The sequence below is a fragment of the Nicotiana tabacum genome, chromosome 10 (genome assembly GCF_000715075.1).
Source record: "Nicotiana tabacum cultivar K326 chromosome 10, ASM71507v2, whole genome shotgun sequence".
Lineage (NCBI taxonomy): Eukaryota > Viridiplantae > Streptophyta > Magnoliopsida > Solanales > Solanaceae > Nicotiana > Nicotiana tabacum.
Window position 1 is genome coordinate 121,225,564 of NC_134089.1, and position 12,191 is coordinate 121,237,754.

The 12,191-nt window shown below is 35.8% G+C and overlaps 1 protein-coding gene across 1 annotated transcript; it reads right to left on the bottom strand.

Annotated features, from left to right (window-relative positions):
• Positions 1-219: 219 nt before the first annotated feature.
• On the bottom strand, positions 220-3,087 carry LOC107797989 (putative NAD(P)H dehydrogenase (quinone) FQR1-like 3). The gene is made up of 4 exons (XM_016620915.2): positions 2,932-3,087; positions 2,749-2,842; positions 1,722-1,987; positions 220-594 (listed from the first exon to the last, which is right to left on the bottom strand). The coding sequence occupies exons 1-4, from the start codon at positions 2,955-2,957 to the stop codon at positions 327-329; spliced, it is 654 nt and encodes a 217-aa protein (XP_016476401.1). The 5' UTR covers positions 2,958-3,087; the 3' UTR covers positions 220-326.
• Between the last annotated feature and the right edge of the window lie 9,104 nt (positions 3,088-12,191).

Genomic DNA, 12,191 nt, shown 5'->3' on the forward strand with positions numbered 1-12,191 from the left:
ACGTTATATGTTTGTATCTCTTTTGATATATTTCTCCTTTGTTGTATTATTTATCGTCGCTCAAGATTTGCTTTACTAGTTTCCGCATGACACCTGATTTTTCGATCCTAACACTTATTAAGAATAACAATACCTTTTTCATCTGGGGAAACCATTGTGTTAGTGTTGTTAGCCTTGCTGCTCAAATATTTCAAGGATAAGAGAATCAATAACAGAATATAAGCAAAGCAAGACGATTAATAATGGTACATTCAACCTTTTCGCTACAGATTTAAAGGCTTTTACAGGACTCTTGCCCTTTCAGAGATAGATTGCTGAATTATGTCTTAGTTACTCCATTTTATCTCTCTTAGCTCTTTGTTCTGCGACAAATTACCGAGTCTTTTTGTAATTTCAGCAATATATTTTCCCTGATGAAAGGCCTGTTGAAATTCCAGTTCAGTCGGCTGACGAGATCCATCTGCAGCATACGTTCCAGCTCCATAGCATGATCCACCTTTTACCTCATCCATCTCAAACATTCCTTTACCAAAAGTATATCCAAGAGGAACAAATATCATGCCGTGATGTGCCAACTGAGTAATGGCTGTTAGTCTGCAAGCAACAAGCACTCGTTTGTCAATGAAAGAGCTGTCGAATATATATATAAACCGGTCACTAAAAAGAGAAGAAATAAGTATCCAAAGCAATCGTGACAACACATTAGTTATATTCTCCAAATGATTTAACAACCCATGAGAAGCTCCATGTATCTACTATATATCCCCTAGCTACGTATGTTTCTGCAGATATCAGCAGCCTATTCGAGTTTATCATCATGTCTCTTTGTGGGAGCACTTGATCACTATACAAATAACAAGATCCCAAAACCAACCTTCAATTTCGGTTGAAGTCTGTTTCCTGTTCAGGAAGTCTTGATTTCTTAGATCCGTGAAAAGATGTTCCGTCATAATTATCCTTCTCGCTAGGGGCCTAAACTTAGTTCTTATGCAATATCCTGATCAAATTGAATAAGGCTGTGATGATCTTTTGCCCTCCCAAATGATGGAAGAGGAGAAAAATGGTAGCTACAGCAAATTGGCCTCAAAAGAATAGGAGCAAAAGTGAGGATAGAGCTACTAGCATTTAGATTTAGATTAACACTTTTGAAAATTGGAAATTATGCAGAAAGAACTCACAGCAGAGCTATATATGAACTTTCCTCACTACGGTTAGTGAAAACAATTCTAGGATTCAATGCCCTTACATGTGACATGAAGAAATGAAGAGGAGAATATCCATATTTTGCAATCTCCCGGCCACTGTAAACCACCGACCGTTTATACAGCTAGTGACGGAACGGAAGATTCTAGATTTACCATTAATTCATCAAGAAAAGCTCTAAACTTTCACAAACATACCGAGTTGAAGCACTAGGGAATTTCATAACTTGTCTGTCCCTCATACTCTACAGAGTCTAAATCTAGCAGGGCAGTAGTCCTTAAAACTCAATAGTCAGTGGCGAAGACAGGAATTTCCCCAAGTTGTTCAAACTTGAAAGAAATAAGAAAAATTCCCGATAAAGGGTGTTAAATATATGTTATATACCTTTAAAACCTAATAGTTTACCCATATACGCAGTATGCAAGTCAAGAATCTATACTGATATCAATGAATCTATGTGAATAGGATAACTAGAGAGAGCAGATTAAAAAGCAGAAACTAGATGATGAAGTGCTCACGCGCTAAGCTCTTGACCGCCTCCATGGAAACCAGTACTCCAAAAGATTCCAGCAGGTTTACCAGCTAATGCTTGAGTGGCCCATATCTCACTGGAGGCATCAAAAAATGCTTTAAATTGAGCTGCCATCACACCGAAACGAGAAGGGAAACCAAAAATGAAACCATCAGCCTCCACGAGCTGTTCAGGTCTGATCTCAGGCACATCATCAGGTTTTTTAGGAGCCTTCATCTTCTCCAATATCCGCTCAGGAAGTGTCTCGGGAACCTACATGCATCTACCAATCAAATTCATGGAACTAGTAGTCAATTGAATTTAATTTTTATGCACTTAAAATTAAAATCCAATCACAGTGGCTGAGACAAAATTCTAACAAGGAGATTCCGAAACAATGCAAGAATAGCACACCGGAATTCAAACAAGCGACCTAATGCAATTTTTGAACCAGCTTTGTCACTACAATAAAAGATTCCCTAATATGAAGGAGTTCAAGAATTTATATATACACACAGAAGAAATTTTTTATTTTTTAATCCTACTTGCACATTATAAATTTTAGATTAAGGGGCTTCAATCGAACGACCTTCACTGCACATGGCTAACGAGTGAGCAATTACACATAATTGATTTTAATAGACATCGATGAATAACGTTGAAAAAATAAGGTAAATAACCTGCTTATAAACGTCACTGATAATTTTAAAAAAAAAATTACATGATCAATGTATATAACTTAAATCTTACTACTAAAATGAAACTACTTAGGAGACATTTGGTTGGGAAATAAGTTATCCCATGATTAATTATCCCGGAATTTTATCCCACCCTCCTATGGGAATAAAAAAAGCACTACAATCCCGGATAACTAATCACGGGATTAGTTATACCACAATTTTATCCCAACCAAACACGGAATAAACTCATCTCAAATTTAATTCCGAAATTAATTATCCCTAGTACCAAACAAGCCCTTAAGCTAGAGCAGAAATTTGAAGAACATCTTTCCAAGACTGAGCTGTAGAATTTACCTGCCAAAGAGTTGCTTCGACACCCTGAACAGAATTGACTCCGCGTTGTATTTCTCGCGCCATAGTCTCCACATGGCCATAAAGAGAGTAATACCTGAATCAAATATCATCCAACTTAACAAAAAATAAACATAGAGAAGGCAGATGCTACTGCAAATATGGGTGTGTGTGTGTGTCACTTACACAACGTAGACCTTAGTTGTCGCCATAGTTTGATCAGATGATAGCTACAGAGCTGGAAATTAAACCCTAAATTGAAAAATGATGGCTCAGAAGTTAACTAGTGGAGTATATGATTTTCCTTCAAATAGACCTTAGCGCAGCAGGAGGATGCGTGTAAGACTCTAGAGATGTATTTTGAAGGCTTCAGCCACGTGGCAAGACCATATCATTTAAAGCTTTTGTCTCCTTTTGCAGGTTCGTTTGAGAGATTTTTACGTTCGTGCAAGTTTTAATTTAATTGCATTCTATATACAAATTTATCATTTGTATACACTTTCGAAATTAAATAAGTATTAGGAATCAATTGTTTTCCGTCTTTATTCTCTCCCCTTCTATATACAAATTTACCAATTATTTTAATTTATGATTATTCGTCTCCTGATGAAAACTACTCAGGTGGAATTACTGAATCTTCGTCTTCTAATGATGAGTTCCATTGGGTCTATAACGATTTTAATGACTACTATGACTAAATCCATTTAGTAGCATGTATCTTGACGAAACATTTGTCTTTTCATTTAGTTCTGCGAAAAGGAACCCGTGATGGAACTTCAATGTTGTTGCCTTGATGGAACTGGGTTTGATTCGTCCTTTCTTCTTTCTATTGTCTTTCCTTGTAGCATAGTGAGTCCCTCCTGTACTCTACCCTATAAGTAATATTTTTAATTTGACTCTCAAAGAATACACAAGCACAACACAGAGCAAAGGAAAGGAGAGCACTAATTCCGTGCTTATTGAAATTCTAATAACGTAGAGCTAGAGGTGTTGCACAATTGATGTTCAAATTCCAGTAAAGTTATACAATTGGTGTTTAAATTGAAATTGTCAATCAATAAATTTTGAAAGTGTTTGACTTTCCACCATTGACAGCCATTAAAAAGCTTTGAAGCTCTGAATTCAAATTTGAGTTTTCAAAAATCATTATTTATTTGGATTGGATGTTGTTGCAAACAATTGAAAATATTGTTTGGAGTTTATATATCAATTTTGAGGGTGTTTTGGTGAAGATTAGACTTATTTTGCTGAATTTCAAATTGAAACTCGAAGAAGAAGAATACATGACATACATTGTACTTACAAAATTGTAGTAAAGTTGTAGTAAAATTGTAGGTAAATTGTATTATGTTGTTTATATATATTTTTTATTTAAATATTGTATGAAAGTTGAACAATATTGTATAAAATTTATAAAAAAAAAATTATATTTTAAGTTGTATGATATTGTAGTTGTATATAACTGGGTGGAAATGATGTATAAAAGTGTAGACAAGTTGTAAATAAGTTGTATAATATATAATTAGTTGTATGAAATTTATTTTTATTATATATAAATCAGATACAAAATATAGAAAAGACATATTGTATAAAATTTGTATACAAATTGTATTTAAGTGGTATGATAAGTTGTATAGAATTGGGTAGAAATAATATATGAATATTGTAGATAGGTTATAGATAAGTTGTATAAAATATAATTAGCTGTATGAAATTTTATTTTACTATGTATAAATCAGATACAAAATATACAAAAAGACATATTGTATAAAATTTGGATACAAATTGTATTTAAATGGTATGATATTGTAGTTGTATAAAATTGAGTAGAAATAATATATGAATATTGTAAAATATCATTCATAACCCTTTTTTGCATTTACCCATGCGTATTTATTTCTTGTCGTTCAATATCCGTCTCTTCTTTTATTTTTAAAATAAGAACTAACGAAATGGGGAAGAGAATTACAAGAAAACTATAAAATTCTTATTAATAAGTAAAAAGTTGTACATTACAGTATATAATTTGGGGGTGAAGGGGAAAAAGCAAGAGAAAGGGAAATTAATCATGACTTTAAATCGGAGGGGTACATCTTATCGTAAAATACGAATATGGTTCAGAAATGAACGAAGGTGAAAAGTAAATTTGATTTTTTAACAGGTAAAAGTTAAATAAAGAAAAGGAAGGTAAAATTCAAGGACAAATTAAATTACAAACAAACCGACCAAATTTTTTCTCTTTAAAAAAAATTCATACACAGGAATCACATTAAACTCCCCGAAAAGTGGAAAGTATTTGCCTTTTGCTCAAGAAATAACTTGAACATACCATCTTCGGAGTACTAATTATTAAGAGGTAGATATGCCAGCCATTAGGAAAGTAAAAATCTCGTAGAGAAATAAGGAAAGTGGAAAGGAGAAAAAAAAAAGGAAAAATGATATAATTAAATCCCCTAATTTAAGGCACTAATTATGAATTGTATATAATTTGTAAGTAATTTTTATTTGGGATCGATAATATACAAAATTAGGACAATTTTAATAAATAAGTTTCAAATATTATATAGAAAAGAAAAAAAACCCTTCATTTTATCCGCAACCAACGAGGTATAGTCCTGCCAAATTATGATAATTTAATTTGCTGGTCCATATTAAATTTATCATGATTAAAAATCAAATTGTGTTTAAGATGTATATTTAATTATTCATTTGTAATATCTAATTAAAGATATTTTATTTATAAAAAAACATGCCACGCTTTTATTATTTAGTATTCCCTCCGGTCCACAATAAGTGATCAATTTACTTTGGGCATACCCATTAAGAAAATACTAAATTCTAGACGAAAATAGTTAGTGTGACTAAACTATCCTTCATTAAATATTGCACCATAGTTATAGTAGCACTTACTTCTCTTCTCAAATTTGATGAGTAAATGACTTTATAGGGATACATACATAAGGGTAATTTTAGAAAAATAAATTGAATTTTTTCTTAATTATATAAATGGACACTTATTTTGGATCAAAATAAAAAAGCAAATTGGTCACTTACCGTGAACCGGATGGAGTATATGAATATGAATTAAATGCGATAAGGTTTTTGCGGAATATAAAAGGGGTTTTGATACATTTACCCACAAAAACAAAACTATTTACCCTTGTCTACCCATTTGTTTTTCTATCCATAAACTAATTACATTTCCTACCCATAGTAGTTTTTGTGGGAAATTTTTTCTTTATTCTCCAATTCTTTTTTATTTCTAAGATTCTTTTCTTTTTTCTTTTTTTTTCTTTTCTCCTTTTCTTTTTTCTCGTTTTCTTCTTATTTTTTTCTTTTTTCCTTTTCTAATTTCATTTAACTTCTTTTTTTTATATTCCTTTTCTCTTTATAGTCTAATTTCATATATTTTCACTATTTTTTATTATTCTTTTTTATACTATTACTAAAGAAAAATCAAATTGTTGTCACGACCCGGAATTTTCACCCTCGGGAATCGTGATGGCGCCTACTCGTAGAAGCTAGGCAAGCCACGAACTTAGAAATCTTTAACTCTCCTGTTTTAATCCTTTTTACAACTTATATTAACAAGTGATAAACATCTAAATGACAGCGGAATACGAGATATAAGCGGAAGTCTTAAATAAATATAAAACCAAAATATTTCGAAAGTCAGCACAAGTCTCTACCCTGAAACTGGTGTCACAATATCCACGGACTACTAAGAGTACTACATACATTAGTTTGAAGGAAAAATAACACTATTTATCCGGATACATGAGATAACAGAACATAATAAAAGATAGAGGAGACGTCGGGCCTGCGGACGCTTGCAAGGCTACCTCGGTGTCTCGGTGGACTGAAGGCTGGCTCCCCTACTGTTGCTGATCAAGTGCCGATCCGGTATCTGCACAGAGTGTAAAGTGTAGTATCAGCACAACCGACCCCATGTGCTGGTAAATGCCTGGCCTAACCCCGGCGAGGTAGTGACGAGGCTAGGACTAGTCTCCAGATAAACTTGTGCAGTTATATAATATATGGCGAAAAATAAACATGAATAAGCAGTTTAAAATGGGAGGGGGATACATGCTTTAGGGAAACATATCAAGGCCAACGGAAACTTAATAAAATATGAAAGGACAACTCAATATCTACAACAATACAATAACAATACTGTTGCGGTGCGCAACCCGATCCTTTATCATTTAACATTGTTGCGATGTGCAACCCGATCCATATTATATATATATATATATATATATATATATATATATATATATATATATATATATATATATATATATATATATATATAATGTTGCGGCGCGCAACCCATTCCAAATATATATAGTCAACAATAATCATACTTAACTGTCCCAGCAAGGGATCAACAATAGACTACACCATCCTGGCAAGGAAACTCAATAGTACATGTATATAGGTCCCGGCAAGGGAGAAACAACTTTAACCAATCTTGTTCCAACATCTAACTATCTCAACTATAACCCAATTGGTTTCAACACCTAGCTCAAAGAATCATCAATCTAAGCGTCAGTAATATAAATTAAGAACACAATGCAAGGGAACCTCAACTCAATAATAGCCCGGCAAGGGGGCAACATAATGATCTCCTTTCTTTCACACTTCTACTTCACAACTTGAACCAGTGCTCTAGAGTTTCGATTATCACTTATACTTTCACAATTCGTTATACAATTAGAGCCAATGCTCCTCAATGTTCATAGGTCACAATTCTTCCCACAACTTTACACAACAAATAGAAATCTTCACCAAGGCATGAATAATACAACGAGATCATGAAAATCACAATATAAGACTCATGGTAATGCTTGACACCAACGCATAGATACTCGTCACCATGCCTATACGTCGTACTCAACAAGAAACAAATATCAAATAGGACACAACTCCTAATCCCTCAAGCTAAGGTTAGACCAAATACTTACCTAGATGCCACGAAAACAACTCAAGGTTCAATTATAGCTTTACCCCTTGATTCCACCGCCAATTCGCTCGTATCTAGTCACAAATTACTTAATTACATCAATAAACGCTAAATGAATCAATCTCAATGCATAAAAATGAGTTTTCCAAAGTTTTACCCAAAAAGTCAAAAATCGCCCCCGGGCCCACATGGTCAAAACCCGAGGTTCGAACCAAAACCCGATTACCCATTCCCCCATGAACCATAATATATGATTTGTTTTGAAATCGGACCTCAATCGAGGTCCAAATCCCCAATTTTTGAAAATATAGGTTCTACCCAAAACACCCAATTTCCCCATAAAAATCTTTGATTTTAAGTTGAAATCATGTTAAAAGATGTTAATGATTGAAGAAAACTTGTTAAAAAATGACTTACAATTGATTAGGAGAAGAAAGGTTGTTTGAAAAATCGCTTCTTATGTTTTTGGGGTTTTGAAAAATGAAAAATAACTGAAAATCTAGTTATTTATACTCCTCTCAGACCCTCTCCGCGGACCGCATAAAAAAGACTGTGATCACGGAGCTCCACCGCGGAGCACAAGAAATCGAGCGCGGCCACGAAGTCTTGGTCTTGCTCACTGCGGACCGCACAAATCCCACCGCGGTCGCGAAGTCCCCACCGCGGCTGCGAAGCTTCCACCGCTGACCGCGAGACCTGGCTTCAGAGACCTGCAACTTCTCTGAATCTGCAACTTTTTCCTAAGTGTAAAAACATCCCAAACCTCACCCGAGCCCTTAGGGCTCCAAACAAAATGTCATACTAACTCAAAAACATCATATGGACTTACTCGTGTAATCAAATAATTAAAATAACCTCATGAACATCAAATTAAATCTCGAGATCAATGAAATTTTCTCAAAACTTCTTTAAACGTAAATTTTGCAATTTAAGTCCTAATCACGTCATGTGACATTCGTTTTTCACCAAATTTCATAGAAATATCTTAAATCATATATAAGACCTGTACCAGGCGCCAGAACCAAAATACGAGCCCGATACCATCATGCTCTAATCAAATTTCATTTCAAATTTCTTTAAACAATTCTAGAAAATAATTTTCTTTAAACATTCATTTCTCGGGCTTGGGACCTCGGAATTTGATTCTGGGCATACGTCCTAGTCCCATATTTTCCTACGGACCCTCCGGGACCGTCAAATCACAGGACCAGATCCGTTTACCCAAAACGTTGACCGGAGTCAAATTAGCTCATTTTATAATCAAAACTTAACGTTTTTCACAGATTATCATATTTAAGCTTTTCGGCTATGCACCCGGATTGTGCACGCAAATCGAGGTGGCTCTAAATGAGGTTTTCAAGGCCTCAAAACATGAAAATTTCGTTTTAAAACAAGTGATGACCTGATGAGTCATCACAATTATGTACCAGTTGATTTTCAATTTGCCCTCATATTTTTCACTTAACCTTTGTGAGTTAGTATATTTTATACAACAACAACAACAACAACCCAGTATAATCCCACAAGTGGGGTCTGGGGAGGGTAATATGTACGCAGACCTTACCCCTACCCCGAAGGGTAGAGAGGCTGTTTCCAGGAGACCCTCGGCTCAAAAAAGCAATAGGAGATGATATATTAGTACCATAAAAATGCGTAATAAAAATAACAACAATATATAAGAGATATGAAATATGAAATACAGAATACGAAATACGAAATACGAAATAGATGGCTGGTATAGTACAACTAGAAGGTAAAGCCCTGCATCAATAGACGACCAATGACATTCCTAGTCTAACTCCTAACTGGATAGTCTCACTCTATTGTGCTGTAGAAATATTCACACTCTCCCCTAACCTACAACCTTAATGCTCGACCTCCATAATTCCCTATCAAGGGCCATGTCCTCAGTAATCCTAAGTCGCGCCATGTCCTGTCTGATCACCTCTCCCCAATACTTCTTAGGTCTTCCTCTACCTCTCCGCGTGCCCACTACAGCCAGTCGCTCACACCTCCTCACCGGTGCATCAGTGCTCCTCCTCTGAATGTGCCCGAACCATCTGAGTCTTACTTCCCGCATCTTGTCCTCCATGGGGGCCACACCCACCTTCTCTCGAATATCTTCATTCCTAATCTTATCCATCCTTGTATGCCCGCACATCCACCTCAACATCCTCATCTCTGCTACTTTCATCTTCTGGATGTGTGAGTTCTTTACCGGCCAACATTCAGTTCCATACAACATGGCAGGCCTAACCACTGCTCTATAAAACTTACCTTTTAGTAACGGTGGCACTTTCTTGTCACACAAGACTCCCGACGCTAACCTCCACTTCATCCACCCTACCCCTATACGGTGTGTGACATCCTCGTCAATCTCCCCGATCCCCTGAATAACCGATCCAAGGTATTTGAAACTACCTCTCTTGGGAATGACTTGAGAGTCAAGCCTCACTTCAACTCCCGCTTCCATCGGCTCAACTCCAAATTTGCACTCGAGGTATTCCGTCTTCGTCCTACTCAACTTGAAACCTTTAGACTCAAGAGCATGTCTCCAAATCTCTAGCCTCTCGTTGACGCCGCCTCTTGTCTCTTCAATTAGAATAATGTCATCAGCAAATAACATGCACCATGGAACCTCCCCTTGAATATGATGAGTCAGTGCATCCATCACCAGGGCAAATAGGAATGGGCTGAGCGCAGACCCTTGGTGCAACCCCGTAATAACTGGAAAGTGTTCAGAGTCTCCTCCTACTGTCCTAACCCGAGTCTTAGCTCCATCATACATGTCTTTAATCACTCTAATATAGTTACTCAGGACCCCTTTATCCTCTAAGTAGCTCCATAAGACCTTCCTAGGAACCTTATCGTACGCTTTCTCCAGATCAATAAACACCATGTGGAGATCCTTCTTCTTATCTCTGTACTGTTCCACCATCCTCCTAATAAGGTGGATAGCTTCTGTGGCAGATCGTCCCGGCATGAACCCGAACTGGTTGTCTCAAATAGACACCGTCCTTCGCACTCTCATTTCTACCACTCTCTCCCAAACTTTCATGGTATGACTTAGTAATTTGATGCCCCTATAGTTGTTACAGCTCTGGACATCACCTTTGTTCTTATACAACGGGACCATTGTACTCCACCTCCACTCTTCAGGCATTCTATTAGTCTTGAATATAACACTAAACAATGCAGTAAGCCATTCCAAGCCTACTCTACCCACACACCTCCACAGTTCAACCGGAATTTCGTCTGGCCCGATAGCTCTGCCCCTTCTCATCTTACGCATTGTCTCCATGACTTCATCGATCTCAATGTCCCTACAATTACTTACTTCATGGTGACTGTCGGCATTCCTCGATTCCCCAAGTATAATATCCTGATCCCCTTCTTCACTTAGAAGTTTATGGAAGTAGGTCTGCCACCTCCTCTTAATCTGGTCATCTCCCATCAAAACTTTGTCGTCATCATCTTTTACAGTATACTATAACAATATATTGTATACTATAATAGTATACTGTTGCAGTATAACTATATACTCCGATAGTATGTTGTATATTGTAGCGGTATACTATTAGGTAACTGTGTTCTTCAATTATTACAATATACCGGTATATTGTAAACTATAATAGTATACTGTTGCAATATAGCTATCATCCTTGCATTATTAGAATACATTTCTCTGCGGACAAAAAAATAAAAAATTGAAGGACTTATGTGGAGTAAGCATATAGGACTTTAGTAGTAATCCACAACGAAAGAAAAAAGAAATTGATGTTCAGTATTGCTGGAAAGTTCTTGCTTACAACCCTCCATGTCGGATAGTCTCACCTTGATTTTGTGCTTGAATTTTAGAAATAGAAAATTTGTTAATAAAGTATGTTTTACCTTTTCTAATGGATTTACTTAACCGCACATACAATTTACTAGATTGAATAAGTTTCAAACACTGAATGATTAAAAATATTGAATCATCCCTTAGCTTTTCTCTTTCACACACTGTGGGTTATAGGTCGTTTTTAACCAATGCGATGTTAGTAGCAACATGGAGTTGCATATTTTGTCGTTCCAAAATATTGTATTCATAAAATACAAACCTACCACACTAATAGATATTATCGATACAGTTGGAACTTGGAAGTTAGAAGGTGCCGGGTAAATAGTTTGGCCCCATGGGTAGGAGTAGGTATGGCAAACGGGCAGATCGGATCAGATATGGTTCGGATCGAAACGGATAATGAAAAAAGAGTAAATTATCCGATCCGACCCATATTCAATACGGATAAAAAACGGATTAACCAGCGGATAATATGGATCCATGACTTCTTGCATATGATCACTTTTGGAAGAATTCATAGTCTCCCTAACTTGAGGAACCACCAATTTGAGGCTTTACAAATATAAAAGTTAGACTCATTGGTTATCCATTGGTTATCTATTTTCTAAATGGATAATATGGTTCTTATCCATATTTGAT

Coding starts and splice junctions, on each gene's coding strand:
- LOC107797989 (XM_016620915.2), bottom strand. CDS start 2,957: ATGGCGACAACTAAGGTCTACGTTGT. Junction 2,843..2,931: donor ACAACTAAGGTCTACGTTGT/GTAAGTGACACA, acceptor TATTTGATTCAG/GTATTACTCTCTTTATGGCC. Junction 595..1,721: donor GGCGGTCAAGAGCTTAGCGC/GTGAGCACTTCA, acceptor TGTTGCTTGCAG/ACTAACAGCCATTACTCAGT.